This window comes from Heteronotia binoei, chromosome 17, assembly GCF_032191835.1.
Source record: "Heteronotia binoei isolate CCM8104 ecotype False Entrance Well chromosome 17, APGP_CSIRO_Hbin_v1, whole genome shotgun sequence".
NCBI classification, from domain to species: domain Eukaryota; kingdom Metazoa; phylum Chordata; class Lepidosauria; order Squamata; family Gekkonidae; genus Heteronotia; species Heteronotia binoei.
The window spans coordinates 43575642-43594589 of NC_083239.1; the positions used below are offsets into that span (position 1 = coordinate 43575642).

An 18948-nucleotide genomic window follows, 5' to 3' on the forward strand; every position below is an offset into this window, starting at 1 on the left:
GAGGTATAATACCATAAAGTCCATTTTACAAGGGGATCATTTCCTCCAGGTGAACTGATGTCAGCTGCTTGGAGATCAGATGTAATAGCAGATCTCCAACTGCCACTGGAGGTTGGGAACCCTAAGATAATCCAATAGAGCCAGTTTGAGAGCCAGTTTGGTGTAGTGGTTAAATGTGCGGACTCTTATCTGGGAGAACCAGGTTTGATTCCCCACTGCTCCACTTGCACCTGCTGGAATAGCCTTGGGTCAGCCATAGCTATCACAGGAGTTGTCCTTGAAAGGGCAGCTGCAGTAAGAACTCTCTCAGCCCCACCCACCTCACAGGATGTCTGTTGAGGGGTGGGGGGAGAAGATATAGGAGATTGTAAGCTGTTCTGAGTCTCTGATTCAGAGAGAAGGGCAGGATATAAATCTGCAGTCTTCATCTTCTTCATCCAATAGTATAATGCTGTAAGTCATGAAAGAAAAAATTATTTTGTTTCTGAAAAAAAATATTAATGGATTGGATCACATGTGGTCTGGCAGCCCCACCTGGTTCCCCCCAGTAAAGAGTATTTTCATTCATGCACACACATGCATTTAGCCCATTCTTGGGACCTGATAGGGGTGCCAATGCCCAGGTGAGGCCTGAAGATCTCCCAGTTTTGCAACTGATCACCAGACCACAGAAAACAGTTCCCCTAAAGAAAAATGACTGCTTTCAAGGGTGGACTCTGTGTAGGGTTGCCAAGTCCAATTTAAGAAATATCTGGGGACTTTGGGGGTGGAGCCAGGAGTCTTTGGGGGTAGAGCCAGGAGACATTGGGGGCGGAGCCGAGAGCAAGGGTGTGACAAGCATAATTGAACTTCAAGGGAGTTCTGGCCATCACATTTAAAGGGACTGCACAAATTTTTAAATGCCTTCCTTCCATAGGAAATAATGAAGAATAGGGGCACCTTCTTTTGGGGCTCATAGAATTGGACCCCCTGGTCCAATCTTTTTGAAACTTGGGAGGTATTTTGGGGAGAGGCACTAGATGCTATACTGAAAATTTGGTGCCTCTACCCCAAAAAACACGGACTGGTGGATGTGAGGCAGCTCTCCAAAGATGTACATGTAATGTAATGTAATGTAATGTGGTGCTACGTGAATGCAGTTTGTACCAGCGTGGGCCGGATGCTTCCACTAACTCTGGTCGGGCAGGAGAGTCAACAAGAATACAGCCTGTCTAGTGGTTGCTTGTGCTTCCATAGGGAGGAACAAAAAAGCTGCCACGGCAAAAAAATAAATCAATAGGGAACCTGGGCAGTATAATAAAAAGTAGAGACATCACCCTGCCAACAAAAGTCCGTATAGTCAAAGTATACGGTATTCCCAGTAGTAATGTATGGCTGTGAGAGTTGGACCATAAGGAAGGCCGAGCGCAGAAGAATAGATGCTTTTGAGATGTGGTGCTGGAGAAGACTCTTGAGAGTCCCTTGGACTGCAAGAAGACCAAATCAGTCAGTCCTGAGGGAAACCAACCCAGACTGTTCCCTGGAAGGTCAGATGCTGAAGCTGAAGCTCAAATACTTTGGCCACCAAATGGGAAGGGAGCACTCCCTGGAGAAGGTCCTGATGCTGAGAAAGACAGAAGGCAAAAGAAGAAGGGGATGGCAAAAGATGAGATGGCTGGACAGCGTTACTGATGTAACAAACACGAATTTGAGCAGACTTTGGAGGATGGTGGAAGACAGGAGGGCCTGGCGTGACTTGGTCCACGGGGTCACAAAGAGTCAGACTCGACTGTGCGACTGAACAGCAACAACAACAAAAGAAAAACCTTCAGCTGTCTATTTATGCCTGCCTGCCTCTTTCCCTTAAAACACAGCTTGGCAAAGCATGCTTAACGTTACATATTTAGAGCTCTACATGGTTTGGGACCCTGTGTTCTTGTCCAGGAACTCAGATTACAGGAAGAGGCCTTCCTGGCTGTCCCATCAGTCAAAGAAACTAATTTTGTGAGTACCTCACAGACCTAGAGTTGCCAATCTCCAGTTGGGTTTCGCAAAAAAGAGAAGGGAACACGGAAAGTAGAAGACTGGGAGAAAACCGTGTTACGAGTGAAAAATTACCAACATTAAATCACTGTTACTCACAAGAAGTACTGATTACACATTGCTTATTATTAATAACGTCTAGAAAAATCACTTAACCCTCATACATCGAAGAAAGCATGCACTGAAAACATGAAGACCTATATCAACCTACAATAATTCCATGTATTGTCCTCCTGCGCAGGAAAAGTACTTAACATCTGAACATTATAGGAAGGTCCCAGAATTTTCTCATCCAGAAGAACATGTGAATGTAACACAATTCCGGTAAAGAGAAGAAGAAGAAGATATTGGATTTATATCCCGCCCTCCACTCCGAAGAGTCTCAGAGCGGCTCACAATCTCCTTTACTTGCCTCCCCCACAACAGACACCCTGTGAGGTGGGTGGGGCTGGAGAGGGCTCTCACAGCAGCTGCCCTTTCAAGGACAACCTCCGCCAGAGCTATGGCTGACCCAAGGCCATGCCAGCAGCTGCAAGTGGAGGAGTGGGGAATCAAACCCGGTTCTCCCAGATAAGAGACCACACACTTAACCACTACACCAAACTGTGTAGCAATAGTGCCTGCCTTGAGTAAACTAATCAGCAACATTGCCATTATAGAGTACAGAGCACTGGTTCCAGATTAATTGCTCTCTGTTTGCAGCGTTGGCATGGCCTTGGGTCAGCCATAGAGAACAGAGAACCATTGCCTAATGAAATCGACCTGAGCATATTATGAATTGAGCTGTAGTTTCAGAAAACGACCTTCTTTTGTCAGACGAAGAATCTCATTCGAAACACGAACTTTACCGGAATCGTGTCGCATTCACACGTTCTTCTGGATGAGAAAATTCTGGCACCTTCCTATAATGTTCATGTGTTAAGTGCTTTCCCTGTACAGGAGGACTAAACATGGAATTATTGTAGGTTGATATAGGTGTTCATATTTTCAGTGCATGCTTTCTTCAATGTATGAGTGTTAAGTGATTTTTCTAGACATTGTTAATAATAAGCAATGCGTAATCAGTACTCCTCGTGAGCAACAGTGATTTAATGTTGCTAATTTTGCACTTGTAACACGGTTTTCTCCCAATCTCCAGTTGGGGTCGGGGGATCCCCTGAAGGCTCTCTTTCTGCATCAGAGTTATCAGAAAGCGAGGGCGGGGCGGGGGGGGGTTGAATGTCTGCTGGGCTGTCCACTATACCTTATGGAGATTGATCCCTAGAGCAGGGGACCCCAATCCCCGGGCCACGGACCGGTACCGGTCCGTGGCCTGTTTTTTAAGTGGGCCGCGCAGCCGCCCCACCCCCACCCCCGCACAGCCTCATCGACCCCCGCGCAGCCTCGCCATCCCTTGTTTATACCACTTTAAGGACAGGGAAGATGCCATGAAGAGCTTTCCAGGCCCATCTCCCCCATCCCATGCTGATCAGCTGATCCAATCAGCGGGGAACACCGCAGCAGCAGCGACGAGCAACTGCTGAAACAGCTGATCAACGGGAGGGGGGGGGGGTGTTGGTCTGGAAGGCGCTTCACCTTCCCTGGCCTTAAAGTGGTAAAAACAGGAGGCGGCAAGACTGCGGGGGGCGGGGCAGAGGAGGGAGGAGGCACCGCAGGGGGGAGGTGGCCGCTGGCTCTGGGGCCGTGGTGGGCTGGCCAACCCTGGGGCCGTCCCTCGGATAAAAAAGGTTGGGGGCCTCTGCCCTAGAAGGTATAATGAAGAATTAATTCATGGAGCTCAGAGTGGGGCTGTTTTTTGAGGCAGAGGCACTAAATTTTCAGCATAGCATCTGGTGTGTCTCCTCAACATTCCGCCCCCCCCAGTTTCAAAAAGACTGGACCAGGGGGTCCAATTCTATGAATCCCAAAGGCAGGTCCCCCCATCCTCCATTATTTCCAATGGGAGGAAGGCTTAAAAGGTGTGCGGTCCCTTTAAGTGTGTTGACCAGAACTCCCTTCAGTGTTCAATCCTGCTTGTCACAACCTTGCTCCTGGCTCCACCCCCAAAGTTTCCTGGTTCTACCCCCAAAGTGCCCCGGTATTTCCTGATTCGAACTTGGCAACACTAGTGCTGAGAGAACTGTGTTGCCCAAAGTCACCCAAAAGGCCTCACACAGAGGAGTGGGGAACCAGACCAAGTTCTCTAGATTAGAGTCCACAACTCTTAACCACTACACGGCACTAGTTTGGATTGGAGAGACTGGGAATGGGGTGGACTCCAGTGGGCAGAGCGTCAAACCCAGGAGTCTGGGTTCAAACCTCCACTCAGCCATAAAATTAGGGTTGCCAGGTCCAATTCAGGAAATATCTGGGGACTTTGGGGGTGGAGCCAGGAGACTTTGGGGGTGGAGCCAGAAGCAAGTGTGTGACAAGCAACATTGAATTCCAAAGGGAGGTCTGGCCATCTAAAGAGAGTTCTGGCCATTTAAAGGGACCACACACCTTTTAAATGCCTTCCCTCCATTCGAAACAACGAAGGATTGGGGCACCTTCTTTTGAGGCTCATAGAACTGGACCCCTTTGTCAATCCTTTTGAAACTTGGAGGGTGTTTTGAGGAGAGGCACTGGATGTTATGCTGTAAATCTGGTGCCTCTACCTCAAAAAACAGCCCCCCCCCCGAGCCCCAAATGCCCGCAGATCAATTCTCCATTATACCCTATGAGAATCGGTCTCCGTAGGGAATAATGGAGTGCCCAGGAGACATTTCCCTCCCCCACTCCCCGCTTTCTGATGACCCTGAAGTGGGGGAGGGCCTTCAGACCGGTGGATCTCCCCCCCCCCACCTGAGGATTGGCAACCCTGCATACAACTCACAGGACGACCTGGTTCACCCTCTCAACCTAACCCACCTCACAGGATTGTTGTGTGATTAAAAGCGGGAGGGAGAGGCCATGTAAACTGGACTGTGATCACAAGTGGAAAATATGAGCTTTTTGTTTTTTAAAGTAATCTTTCTTCCCTTTCATGGATCCTTCTGGCCCTGTTCACTACACTGCCTGAAAGGAAAATATGGTTATCACCTAACTGAAAGCTAAAGGTCATATTTGGTGGGTGGGAGGATGGGGGGGGGGAGACCCCTGTATCAGACTTAAAACAAACATCTGGGGATGTTCTAAATTCCAGCCTGGGCATGAGAATTTCCATCCCAACCGAGGCTCTTTGGTTAGCTTTTTTTTATTGCCGCCCAAGTTTATTTCAGCCGGAACATCGATTGCCCTGCCTTTAGCGACAGACGCCTCTAATCCATGCGAGGAAAATGCATCATCCCGCATTAAAAGCTGCCTCGTACCCGATTTATTTGCTACCAGGAGTCTCAGCAAACACAGATGGAGCGGGCTTATCCCTGCCGTGGTAGCCGAGGAGAGAGCTGGACAGACCTCTTGGGAAAGACGAGGCAGCAAGGCAGAAAGAGATGTCCGAGCCTGGATACCAGATATTCTCTGTAGATTTAAAAGAAAAACAGCCTTGAAAACGTGCCATTCTTAGCAGCAACTGTTCTGCTTGAGAAGACTTTTCCTCTGTCGCAGCGCGGAAGCCACTGACTTGGGGGAGCGACGTGGTCCACCATGGACATGTACTTGGGTTTCGTGGTTCTCGAGGGCCTCCTGGCCACGGCCATCGTCTCCACCAACCTGCTGGTGTGCGCCACCCTCTGCTTGCACAGAGAGCTGAGGCACGTCACAAACTACCTGATCCTGTGCTTGGCGGTGGCGGACCTGGGCGTGGGGGCTCTGGCCATCCCTTTCTCCATGGTGCTCAGCATGGGCTACACCCTGTGCTTCTACACCTGCCTCTTCCTCACTTGCTTCCCGCTGGTCACCACCCAGTTCTCCATCCTCCTCCTGCTGCTCATCGCCATCAACGCGCACCTGAAGATCAGGCTGCCCAACAGGTAAGGCCCATGAGGGGACCGGCAAAGGATGGCCCCGTCGGTAGGGTTGCCAGGTCTGTGTTGGAAAGTACCTGGAGACTTTGTGGAGCTGGAAGAGGGCGGGGTTTGCGGAGAGGAGGGGTCTCGGCAGGGGTGGAATTCTAGCAGGAGCTCCTTTGCATATTAGGCCACACACCCCTGATGTAGCCAATCCTCAAAGTGCTTACAAAAAAGAGTCGTAAGCTCTTGGAGGATTGGCTGCATCAGGGGTGTGTGGCCTAATATGCAAAGGAGCTCCTGCTAGAATTCCACCCCTGGGCCTCAGCATGGTCTAATGCCATAGAGTCCACCCTTCCAAGCAAGCTATTTTCTCCAGGGGAACTTGGTCCAGCATAGGGTTGCCAGGTCCAACTCAGGAAATATCTGGGGACTTTGGGGGTGGAGCCAGGAGCAAGGTTGTGACAAGCACAACCGAACTCCGAAGGGAGTTCTGGCCATCACATTTAAAGGCACCACGTTCCTTTTAAATGTCTTCCCTTTGTTGGAAATAATGGAGGATGGGGACTCCTTTTTTGGGGACTCATAGAATTGGACCCCCTGGTCCAATCTTTTTGAAACGTGGGGAGTTTTTTAAAAGAGAGGGACCAGGTGCTATGCTGAACATTTGGTACCTTAAAAAACAGCTCCCCAGAGCCACAGATACCCACTGATCGATTCTCCACTTTATCCTAGGGGTGTCAGTCTCATTTGTTACAAGGGCCAGATCTGGCCCAAATGAGACCTCGTCGGGCTGGCCATGTGTGCCATAAAATGTAATGCTAGGTAGCAGAGATATAAACTTTATAAAGGATGCAAACACAATTAAATATATTTTTTTAAAAAATAAAACATGCCTAAAACATTAGTCCTTGTTGGTCTTAATTGTGCTTTCTTTGTATCTCCTTCATGGGATCCAGAAAACTGGGCAAAGGAAGCTCTGGCTCTTTCCTTCCTTCCCCAGGGGACCAGGAGAGGGAGGAGCCTCAGCCAATAGAAGGAAGAGAGGCTTGGCTCAGTAGCCCTGCTGTGTGATTGAGGGAGCCTGGCAAAACAAGCTCTTCCTCTCCAAGGGAGGAGCCTCAGCCAGTGGAGAAAACAGGGGCTTTGCTCTGTAGCTCCTGTGTGATTGAGTAAGCTGTGACGCAAAAGGAAGCAGATGACAGCCAGTTGTTCGGGGGCCTGATAGGAGCCCTCTGGGGGCCTGATTTGGCCCCTAGGCCACATGTTTGACATCCCTGCCTTATGGGGACAAGTCTCCTGCCTGGTCCGTTTTCTCAGGAGAAGCTGGGGATTGAACCTGGGGCCTTCTGCATGCCAGGCAAATCCTCAACCACTGAGCCACAGCCCCACTTCATGGTTTTCCAAAGTCTCAGAGGAGGTCTTTCCTCTCACCTCCTGCCTGGTCCTTTTAACTGGAGATGCTGGGGATTGAACCTGGGACCTTCTGCTTGCCAAGCAAATGCTCTTCCACTGAGCCACAGCCCCACTTCTTGGCTCTTCAAGGTCTCAGAGGAGGTCTTTCCCATCACCTCCTGCCTGGTCCTTTTAACTGGGGAAGTCAGGGATTGAACCTGGGACCTTCTGCCTACCCAGCAGAGGCTCTTCTCCCAAACCACTGGTTGTGTCTACCTCAAAGGGTTGTTGCAAGGATAAAATGGAGGACGGAAGAATGTCACAAGCCACTCTGGGTCCCCACTGGGGAGAAAAGCGGAGTATAAATGAAGTAACTAAGTAAAAAAGAAACCCCACTCCAGTACTCTCCGGATCTTTAGGATGAGTCTTCCTGCTTGGAAGGCAATCGGAGTGGCTAAAAATCCTGTTGTTCCAGGGTTGCCAGGCCTGGAGACCTGGAGACTTTGGGGGTGGAGCCAGGAGAGGGCAGGGCTTGGGGCAAGGCCTCAGCAGGGTGCAATGCCACAGAGTCCACCCTCCAAAGCTGCCATTTTTTTCTAGGGGAGTTGATCGCTGCCAGCTGGGGTTCAGTTGTAAAAGCAGGAGATCTCCAGGCCCCACCTGGAAGCTGGCAACCCCATTCCACTCGCAAGAGGCCACCCAGTGAGAGGTGGCGGTAGGAAGGCAGGACTGTCTGGTTCAGGGGTGCCAAACTCATTTGTTATGAGGGCCGGATCTGACATAAATGAGTTGTCAGGCCAGGCCTTGTGTGTACCTATTTAAGATTAGGGGGGGCCTGTTTTTTGAGGTAGAGGCACCAAATTTTCAGTACAGCATCTAGTGCCTCTCCCCAAAATATCCCCCAAGTTTCAAAATGATTGGACCAGGGGGTCCAATTCTATGAGCCCCAAAAGGAGGTGCCCCTATCCTTCATTATTTCCTATGGAAGGAAGGCATTGAAAAGGTGTGCTGTCCCTTTAAATGTGATGGCCAGAACTCCCTTTGGAGTTCAACTATGCTTGTCACAGCCTTGATCTTGGCTCCATCCCTAATGTCTCCTGGCTTCACCCCCAAATCTCCTGGCTCCACCCCCAAAGTCCCCAGATATTTCTTAAATTGGACTTGGCAACCCTAATTAGGTAGCAGAGATATCAACTTTTAAAAGTTCACAGAAAAACACAAATAAAGATTTTTTTAAAAAAAACTTAAAACATGCTTAAAAGATTACCATTCATTAGTCTTAAAGGTGCTTTTTTTGTATTTCTCCCACGGGATCCAGGGAACTGGGAAAAGGAAGCTCTGGCTCTTTCTTTCCTTCCTTCCCCAGGGGACTGGGCGGAGGGGAGAGGAGCCTCAGCCAATAGAAGGAAGAGAGGCTTGGCTCAGTAGCTCTGCTGTGCAACTGAGAGAGCTTGGCACAGCAAGCGCTGCCTTCCCCTCCTTCCTCCCCAAGGGAGGAGCCTCAGACAATGGAGAAAATAGAGGCTTTGCTCTGTAGCTCCTGTGCGATTGAGAAAGCCTTGCGAATCAAGCTGTGATGCGGAAGGAAGCAATAGAGAGGGAGAAGGAAGCAGATGACAGCCAGTTGCTTGGGGGCCTGAGAGGAGCCCTCCAGGGGCCTGATTCGGCCCCTGGGCCGCATGTTTGACGCCCCTGGTCTGGATGGTATGTGAGGTTCATGTGATCCTTTCCTTGGCCAGTTATGCCAGGTATGTGAAGAAGAGGCGGATGATAGTCCTCGTGGCCTTCTGCTGGTTGCTGTCCCTCCTGATAGGCCTCTCCCCGATGATGGGCTGGAACCGCTTGGCGCACTACGTGGAAGCCAACAACCACACCATGGCAGTCAGCTCCCCCTCCGAGCGGATTGCCTTCGTCATCCTCGCCCGTGATCTCCCTTATGCGGGCTTCCTCTCCAAGGTTTATCCAGGCCAGAACGTCAGTGACAGCAGGATTCATCTTGGGCACCTCGGCCGCTGCTCCTTCACGTCCGTCTTCAGCCCCGAATACCTGGTCTACTTTGTCTTCTTCACCTGCACCCTGTTGCCCCTGGCGGCCATGCTGGGCATCTACCTCGACCTCTTCCGGGTTGTCCGCGGCCATTTCCAGTCCCAGACGCTATGGGCAGCCAAGCGAGGGGAGATCCAGACAGCCCGCACCCTCTTCCTCTTGGTCGGGGTCTTCTGCGTTTGCTGGCTGCCCCTGCACATTGTCTACTGCGTTCAGCTCCTGTGCCCTGGCTGCAAGACCTATGAGTCCGTGGACCACTTGGCTATCTTGCTCTCTCACACAAACTCCTTGGCTAACCCCCTCATCTATGCCCTGAGGAAGAAGGACTTTGGACGGGCCCTCCGCTCGGTGCTCCTCCAACATGTCCTGCCCTGGCCCAGGCTGCGGTTCTGCTGTTGTCCCAACCCCAAAGTCCATCCCCAGACCTGAAGGATGGAAAAAACCTCCACCACCCATCCTCCATTACGCAGAAAATGAGCCCACCTCTCTTGCGTCTTATTTGTCCCCTTATTTGACCCCTCCAAGATCTTCTATGATTCTATTGAAGATCCTGTGAATTTAGGGGGAGGTATTTGTGAGTTTCCTGCATTGTACAGGGGGTTGGACTAGATGACCCTGGAAGTCCCTTCCAACTCTGTGATTCTATGATTCTATTGACCCGGGATTTTATGCTAAAACTTTGTTAGATTTCTACATGAACATAAGAGAAGCCATGTTGGATCAGGCCAATGGCCCATCCAGTCCAACACTCTGTGTCACACAGTGGCCAAAAAACCCAGGTGCCATCAGGAGGTCCATCAGGGGGCCAGGACACTAGAAGTCCTCACACTGTTGCCCCTCCCAAGCACCAAGAGCATCACTTGCCCTATGGAAAAAGGAGTGAAATCTTTGGACATTGAGATGCACGGTACAGCCTGGTGTCATAATATATCAGAAGCTAAGCAGAGACAATATTTGGACGCAGAGCTTTTTATGTAGAAAAAGCCCAGCAGGAACTCATTTGCATATTAGGCCACATCCCTAGTGCCAAGCCAGCCGGAACTGCATTCCTGTTCAAAAAAAGCCCTGCTTGGATGGGAGGAAGGCGACGGCAACCCCTCTCTACTTCTCAGTTGCCTTGAAAGTCCCTTCCTGGAGTTGCTGACTGCAAGTCGCTTATGTCCTGACAGCACTTACGTACATAGTGGGACATTTAAATCTGTTCTCTGACTTGCCCAGAGGTGGAATTCTAGCAGGAGCTCCTCTGCATATTAGGCCACACCCCCTGATGTAGCCAATCCTCCAAGAGCTTACAAGGCTCTTTTTTGTAAGCTCTTGGAGGATTGGCTACATCAGGGGTGTGTGGCCTAATATGCAAAGGAGCTCCTGTTAGAATTCCACCCCGGACTTGCCCTGTACACCTTCGACTTCATTGGCTGCCCTTTACGGAGGTAGGGAAACTCAAGAGCGCCATGACCAATGCTGTAAGGATCCCCACTTACCAGGAACAGTCCCTATTGGTTTGTAGGCCCTCCAGGGCAATGGCCTGGCTGCTGCGTGAAACGGGACTAGATGGGCTGCTGTTCTTGCTTTTGAGTAAATGGTTGCTCTGCTTGTGCCAAGTAGAAATGCCTTTTTAGAAAATGTTGTAAGTGGAAGACGCCAAGCAGGGTCGCTACTTGGGATGGGAGGTCCCTGACAGGTCAAATACCACCTCCCTGAATAGGGCTGCCAATCCCCAGGTGGGAAACAAAAAAACCCACCGTGATCGAATAACGAATTCGCTGAATATTAATTATAATAAATTGTCGAAATTTTACAGTGACATTAACACTCTAATTTATGCACCATTTTCACAGGGTAAGTAATTTTTGTCAAATATATCTTCAGCATCGAAGCACATATAAGCCTTTATATGAAAATCAATTCCATCAATAAAGCGCTTAGTGCAAGAAAGTGCTTGTATAATAAAGCGTCTTAGCTTAATTTGAAAGTTCATTTCCAGAAGACTTCCACAAGGTCCACCTCCGACAGAGCCCGAAGTCGGCCGATGTTTGCCGCACCATTTCAGATCTCTTTGTCAAAGAGGGGAGTCTGAAGTCCTTCCAAAATTTTTACACCAAAAGAGTTTTCAGAAGCTCATACAAGCACAAACAGTTCCTTCCAAGGGCGTATTTAAATGTGACGGCCAGAACTCCCTTTGGAGTTCTATTGGTATAAAACCAGGAGAGCCAGTTTGATGTAGTGGTTAAGTGTGTGGACTCTTATCTGGAAGAACCGGGTTTGATTCCCCACTCCTCCACTTGCATCTGCTGGAATGGCCTTGGGTCAGCCATAGCTCTGGCAGAGGTTATCCTTGAAAGGACAGCTGCCGTGAGAGCCCTCTCAGCCCCACCCACCTCACAGGGTGTCTGTTGTGGGGGAGGAAGATAAAGGAGATTCTAAGCCGCTCTGAGTCTCTGATTCAGGGAGAAGGGCGGGGCATAAATCTGCAATTCTTCTTCTTCTATTGTGCTTGTCACACCCTTGTTCCTGGTTCGACCCCCCAAGCCCAGATATTTCTTGAATTGGACCGGGCAACCCTATCCCTGAAACCGTTTCAGATTGGGGAGATGGGGCAGAAGAGAAGGCTTTCATTCCCCTGAGAGGAATGGGAGGGAGGAGAAATTAGAAAAAGTATAGCTCTTGAATTCCCTTCTTCTAATGGAAAATGTTAAAGGCCCAGGTGGACCTCCCTCACAGGTCTCTCCCCCTCCATCTTGTTGACTGTCTCCTGTCTGTTGTGTTCTTTGTCTCCCACTGCTCCGGGCGGCTAAAGTGCCATTTGAGAAAGCCCTGCTTAAGGCAGCCATAGGAAAATCGCTTCCACCCACAAAGCAATTATTGAATACGAAGGAACTGAACTGCACCGAGCGATTGAATATTGCGGCATTAAGAGCACATAATGGGCGTCCGCAATTGCCGATAAAACCCATTATTTGAACAAAGGCAGCAGTCTGGCCCTTCAGTATTTTTAGAACGTTAAATAACGCTAATGAAATTGATTCTGGTCAAAACTCCGTGCCATAAACCTTTACTTTTATCTTTGTAGAGAAAAAAGGGGGAAAGAGTCCAAAAGAAAACAGAAGAAAGCAAACCCACGGGGGGGAAAAATCAGGACGGGAGAAAAGAACGCAGAGTGGTTTGGGTCGGAGGCAAGGTTCCCTCTAAGCTGCAGAGTCTTGGGAGCAAAAATTCTGCTTTGTGAGCTACTGGCATTCAAGCTGTGAGCTCCTGCATAAATTAGTGTGCTCTGGGATCATCCTTCCTGAGCCAAGACAAAAATGTGTGAGCTGGAGGCTAAAAATCTGTGTGCTTGCTCATGCTAACTCAGCTTAGAGGGAACACTGGCTGGAGGTCGTTGGTTCTGAGACGTGCCTACCAATCTATGACACCAGCCTACGAACATTTTAGGGTCAGAAGTCTCAGGACGGGGAGTAGGGTTGCCAATCCCCAGATGAGGCAAAAACTCAGAAATCCGAGTAGCACAAGCGTACGATGCTATATTCAATTGCTCATAACGTAAACACAGTATGTACAGACATATATTCACAAAGTCCCAGTCCACAAACATTCACTATACTCCATAGTCTTATACTTGAGATGCAATCTTCAGTTTCTTCTTGTGTAAAGTCGTGGAGAAGAGAAAACAGAGACCGGTTTCGGCCATGCCTTCCTCAATTGTCACTCACAACGCAAATCACTGTGTACACCTTCTCCAGTTTTACAAAGGATCATTCGGTAATTGGGACACAGTCCTAGAGAGCCAGTTTGGTGTAGTGGTTAAGTGTGCAGACTCTTATCTGGGAGAACCGAGTTTGATTCCCCACTCCTCCACTTGACCTGCTAGCATGGCCTTGGGCCAGCCATAGCTCTGGCAGAGGTTGTCCTTGAAAGGGCAGCTGTTTGGAGAGCTCTCGCAGCCCCACCCACCTCACAGGGTGTTTGTTGTGGGGGAGGAAGGTAAAGGAGATTGTGGGCCACTCTGAGACTCTGTTCTTGAAAGGGCAGCTGCTGGGAGAGCCCTCTCAACCCCACCCACCTCACAGGGTGTCTGTTGGGGAGGAAGAAAAAGGAGATTGTGGGCCACTCTGAGACTCTGTCCTTGAAAGGGCAGCTGCTTGGAGAGCTCTCGCAGCCCCACCCACCTCACAGGGTGTCTGTTGTGGGGGAGGATGGTAAAGGAGATTGTGGGCCACTCTGAGACTCTCTCCTTGAAAGGGTAGCTGCTGGGAGAGCCCTCTCAGCCCCACCCATCTCACAGGGTATCTGTTGTGGGGGAGGGAGATAAAGGAGATTGTGAGCCGCTCTGAGACTCTGAGATTCAGAGTGGAGGGCGAGATATAAATCCAATATCTTCTTCTTCCTCCTCTGCTAATGGGCAACGCCTCGCATAGATTCTACAGCTGGTTACATCCCTATTATTTGGGGTCTGCTTTTCTGAGCAAGGCTCAAGGTGGCTTCCCAGGTTAAGTCAATCAACAGGGTGAGACCCCTGACGAGCAGAGAGATCGGACAGGGGTGGCAGAAATCCGAAAGGAGCAGAAATCGGAATAAAGCATGAATAGTTAAGCACAATGTTTTAAGCAGTGAAATGGTATTGCGCAGGGGTCATTGTGTAGGAAAAGAGGTGTCAGAGCTTATTAGCACAACCCATTTGCACAACTCATTTGCATCTGCTACACCCCCCTGACACCACCGGAAGGTGTACTAAATTATATCAGGCCACCATCGACCTGAAAATGCTTCTTGAATTAGAATTGTCATCATAGAGCCTTATTCCCATACTGTTAAAATTACTTTCTCGTAGGTGGCCGCAGGGGCCTGATGAAGATTTCCATCCGTCTGCCTTGTATGTTTTGGTTATTTCCCCCATTTTTGTTGCAGGGGGGGGGGGAAATATTAGGGAATTTGTCAAATCTTAGAGTTCAGCAAAATTCTCCCAGGGGGTTTGAATGATGGAGCCCAGAAGCGAGTATTGGGGGAGGGTGGGGGGAGAAAGAAAGAAAGAAAGAGCACAATCGAATTTAGAGGTTCTGAACCTCTGCTCCAGTGAGCTCCTGCCCAAAATGAGGCCTGGTATTGTGCAAACAGAAATGCAGTGAGAACAAGAGCAGTCACATAGCAACAGAGAATGTACGCAATGCGGCAGCTCGCCTACTGACCGCACCACCTTTACGGGTGGGCATTCGGCCGGCGCTCTGCAGTCTGCACTGGCTGCCCATCGAGTACTGGATCCGCTTCAAGGTTCTATGCTAACATTTAAAGCCTTACGCGGCCTGGGACCAACATACCTGCACGTCCGTCTCTTTCCATATATGCCCAGGAGGTCGTTACGTTTGGCCTCCCAACATCTGTTGGCTGTCCCCGGCCCAAGAGACGCCCACCTTGTCTCAACTAGAGCCAATTTGGTGTAGTGCTTAAGTGTGCAGACTCTTATCTGGGTGAACCAGGTTTGATTCCCCACTCCTCCACTTGCACCTGCTAGCATGGCCTTGGGTCAGCCATAGCTCTGGCAGAGGTTGTCCTTGAAAGGGCAGCTGTTGTGAGAGCCCTCTCCAGCCCCACCCACCTCACAGGGTGTCTGTTGTGGGGGAGGAAGGTAAAGGAGATTGTGAGCCGCTCTGAGACTCTTCGGAGTGGAGGGCGGGATATAAATCCAATATCTTCTTCTTCTTCTTCTTCTTCTTCAACTAGGGCTAGGGCTTTCTGTCCTGGCCCCAACCTGGTGGAATCAGCTCCCTATTGAGATCCGGGCCCTACCTGGCTTATTAGCCTTCAGTAGGGCCTGTAAAACGGAGCTGTTCCACCAAGCTTTTAGCTGAGGCTGCGGACATCTATTCCTGATTTGGTTGGCCTCCCCAGCCAGCACTGTCATCCACGCTAGGAACTGGAATAAAAACTGCCATCCCTATGAGATATCATGATGTGAGAGGGCTAGGCTGGGCAATAGGTGATGTCATGGTAATCTGAGTGCTGTTGAGTTGTCTGTTTTAAAATGTTTTTTATTGTATTTTATTGTTTTATTATATGTTGTACTCTGCCCTGAGCCCTACGGGGAATGGGCGGAATAGAAATTTACTAAAATAAAATAAATAAATACCATATAGTACTGAAGTCCACAGACCCGTTCCCTTCCTTGAAGTATCTCCTCAACCATTCCTGTTGTTTCCAAGTCCCCACCCCACCCCAGCCACCAGCATTAGATGGGGGGGGGCGGGTAGGGTTGCCAGATCTGGGTTGGAAAACTCCTGGAGATTTGGGGCTGGGGCCTGGGGAGGACAGGGACCTCAGGGGGGTCCACCTTCCAAAGCAGCCATTTCTGTAGTCTGGAGATGAACTACAATTCCGATGAATGAATGAATGAATGAATGAACGAACGAACGAACGAACGAACGAACGAACGAACGAACGAACGAACGAACGAACGAACTACAATGGACTGTAGCAGCATGGCTGGAGAGGGAGAAGAGGCAGTGATGTGTAAAGTCTGTGGCATGTTTGTACCCATACTTGAGGGTAACAGTGATTACACTTGCAGCAAGTGTACTTTGGTAGCTCTACTAGAGAAGATATGAGAACTTGAGGCACGCTTGTCCACACTGCAGTGCATAAGTGAAGGTGAGAATATGGGGGATTCTCAGGTCGCACCTGGAGGCTGGCATCCCTACTCAGCATTCTCTCCGCCCCATCTACCTCACCAGGTGACTGTTGTGGGAAGAGGAAGGGAAGGTGATTGTAAGCCACTCTGCGGCTCCTTGTTCAATATTGGTAAATTGGTAGGTTTAAGGTGATGCATGCTGGGACGAAAAATCCCAGCTTCAGATATAGGCTACTTGGTCTGAACTTGCTGAGACCGAGAGGGGAAAGATCTTGGGGTCACAGTGGATAACTCAATGAAAGCGTCAACCCAGTGTGTTGCCATGGTAAAGAAGACAAACTCTTTGTTAGGGTTTATTAGGAAAGGGACTGAGAATAAAAATTGCAGTGCCCCTGTATAGATTTATGGTGCAGCTTCAGTGGAATACTAAGTACCAGGGCTTTTTTTGTAGCAGGAACTCCTTTACATATTAGGCCACACACCCCTGATGTAGCCAATCGTCCAAGAGCTTACAGGGCTCTTCATACAGGGCCTACTGTCAGCTCCAGGAGGATTGGCTACATCAGGGGTGTGTGGCCTAATATGCATAGGAGTTCCTGCTACAAAAAAAGCCCTGCTGAGTACAATTCTGGTCCCCATATCTCAGGGCATTGCAGAGCTGGGGAAAGTAGAGGAGGGCAACCAAGATGATGAGGGTCAGGCTTATTGTGTGTGGCCATTGGCTCTGTAGCCCTGCTGTCTTATTGAGAGAGTTAGGTTGTATCAGTAGCAAAGCAGAGCTACAGAGCCAAGCCCGTCGATTGGCTGAGGCACCTTCTTCCTCCTCCTCCCTTGGGGAAAAGGGAAGGGGGGACAGGGAAAGAGCCAGAGGCCACTTGGCTTGGCAGAGTCGCACAGAGAAAAAGAAAAATGACGACCAAAGGAAACAGGAGAGGGAGAAGGAAGCAGATAAGGGCCATTTGTTGGTGGGCCTGATTGGAGCCCTCTGGGGGACAGATCAGGCCCACGGGCTGCATGTTTGTCACCCCTGCTCTAAGCTCTTGTTCATCACTATGTCCTGGGTCAATGAGTTCCATTAGCAAACCGAGCACTGTGTGAAGAAATCCATCTTTCTGTCTGTCCTGAATCCATCGCTCAGAAGCCCCCCAAGCAGGGGTCATTTTGTAGAAAAATAGGTGGTGGAGCTCATTAGCATAATTCATTAGCAAAGCAAACTGACGCAAGTAAGGAGAGCCCTGGGTGAGTGAGGCCTGCTTGGACTGGCTAGAAATCCAACCAGCCCAAGCAGGTCTCGCTCACCTGGGGCTCTCCTTGGCTGGCCACCTCCCACAGTCAAAAGGCCAGCAAGCCACCTGCTTTCAAAAATCACACAAGAAGTGGAGAAAGGGTGGCGCGGGCTTCTCCAGGGGTTAATGAAGGCTGCTGGGGGTGTGGCAAAGCTCCTTGTGGCTGGCTGGCTGCCCACTCTCCTAATCCAGGGATTGTTATGCAGCTGCACCTTCTATTCAATGGACAAGGTAGGTGGAGAGGAAAAGAGGGAACCCTCGGAAAGGTTCAGGAGCTGTCCTTCTATGAGCTCCTGCTGAATCTGAGGCCTGCCCCCAAGTATCATGGGGAGATGGAGAAACAGTCCTAACTGCTCAGGTTTCTCTGAACAGGGGGAGCCAGCTTGGTGTAGTGGTTAAGTGTGCGGACTCTTATCTGGGAGAACTGAGTTTGATTCCCCACTCCTCCACCTACAGCTGCTGGAATGGCCTCCTTGGGTCAGCCGTAGCTCTGGCAGAAGTTGTCCTTGAAAGGGCAGCTTCTGAGAGAGCCTCTCAGCCCCACCCTCCTCACAGGTTGTCTGTTGTGGGAGAGGAAGATAAAGAAGACTGTGAGCCGCTCTGAGACTCTGAGATTCAGAGTGGAGGGCAGGATATAAATCCAATATCTTCTTCTTCTTCTGTGCTCCCTGCCCAGCACGTGGTGGTCTTTGAGGCACCCAAGACCTGGTGAGCTGTGGTTTCTTCCCCACCCCCACTCACTTCGCAATCTCTAATTCATTTTAATAACTGGTCTGTAGCCTCACGGCAGCCGTGGGAAACGGCTAGAACTGAGCTCTCTCCTCCCTTCCCCGAATGTTCTCCGTGTGTCCCCGATGGGTATTTCACAAATCAGGTACAGCTCTAAATTGGCACCCCCCGTCTCCTGGCAATTTTTCTAATCATTAGCAAAAATACGGCACTTCGGGGAAAGGAAATTCATCGATACGTGAGGAAAGCTTGTTAGGAGCCCGACGACATTTGTAGGCCTGCACAGATTGCTAACTGCACTCTTTGGAAACATGAGACCCATTAGAATCCAGGGGATAATCTAGCTGTCAAAATTGGCAGGCGTTGGGAAGATTCCCCCCCCCCCTTTCCAAAGCACCAAGACTCTCATGAATTCCCTGTCTCCCCATACTTAATTTTATAGCATTTAATGTTGTGCTTTTTTGTTCTTTTTGAGCACATTAAAAGCTATCAGAACAGTCCACGGGGAACTTTTCTCATTCCAAAACTCACATAAATGAATGGGATGTGGTACCGGCAAGAGAGATGTCAATTTTCCAGATTGGGGTGCAAATTAGAAGCTGACGGTGACCTCGTCTTATAATTCCAGTTTGTTTGGCTCCTTCAAACTGGACGCATGAAGAAAGGTATGATGGAAAGGTATTTTTCAAAAGACTCGTTTCTTCTCTTTTACAAGTGAGATGTTGGGGGGAGGTCTGTGTAGCTGTGCACAAAGCCCTGCAGCGACCTCTACTGGCAGAGTACAGGCATGACAAGCAATACAACAATATATTGAAAACATCAGCCGAAGCAGAAATGAAAATATGAAACACAAATTAAAGGATCCACATGCTCCAGTCCAGTCAAGTCAGAGGCTAAAACAGAAGTGGTACCTTTGGTCCAGGCACTCTACCCAGTACAGTCA

At 49.7% G+C, this 18948-nt stretch overlaps 1 protein-coding gene across 1 annotated transcript; it reads left to right on the plus strand.

The window, feature by feature from the left end:
- Positions 1-5628: 5628 nt before the first annotated feature.
- Positions 5629-9800, plus strand: LOC132585858 (adenosine receptor A1-like). Its single transcript, XM_060257734.1, has 2 exons — positions 5629-5954; positions 9065-9800. The coding sequence occupies exons 1-2, from the start codon at positions 5629-5631 to the stop codon at positions 9798-9800; spliced, it is 1062 nt and encodes a 353-aa protein (XP_060113717.1).
- Positions 9801-18948: the final 9148 nt, after the last annotated feature.

Coding starts and splice junctions, on each gene's coding strand:
- LOC132585858 (XM_060257734.1), top strand. CDS start 5,629: ATGGACATGTACTTGGGTTTCGTGGTTCTCGAGGGCCTCCTGGCCACG. Junction 5,955..9,064: donor AAGATCAGGCTGCCCAACAG/GTAAGGCCCATG, acceptor TTCCTTGGCCAG/TTATGCCAGGTATGTGAAGA.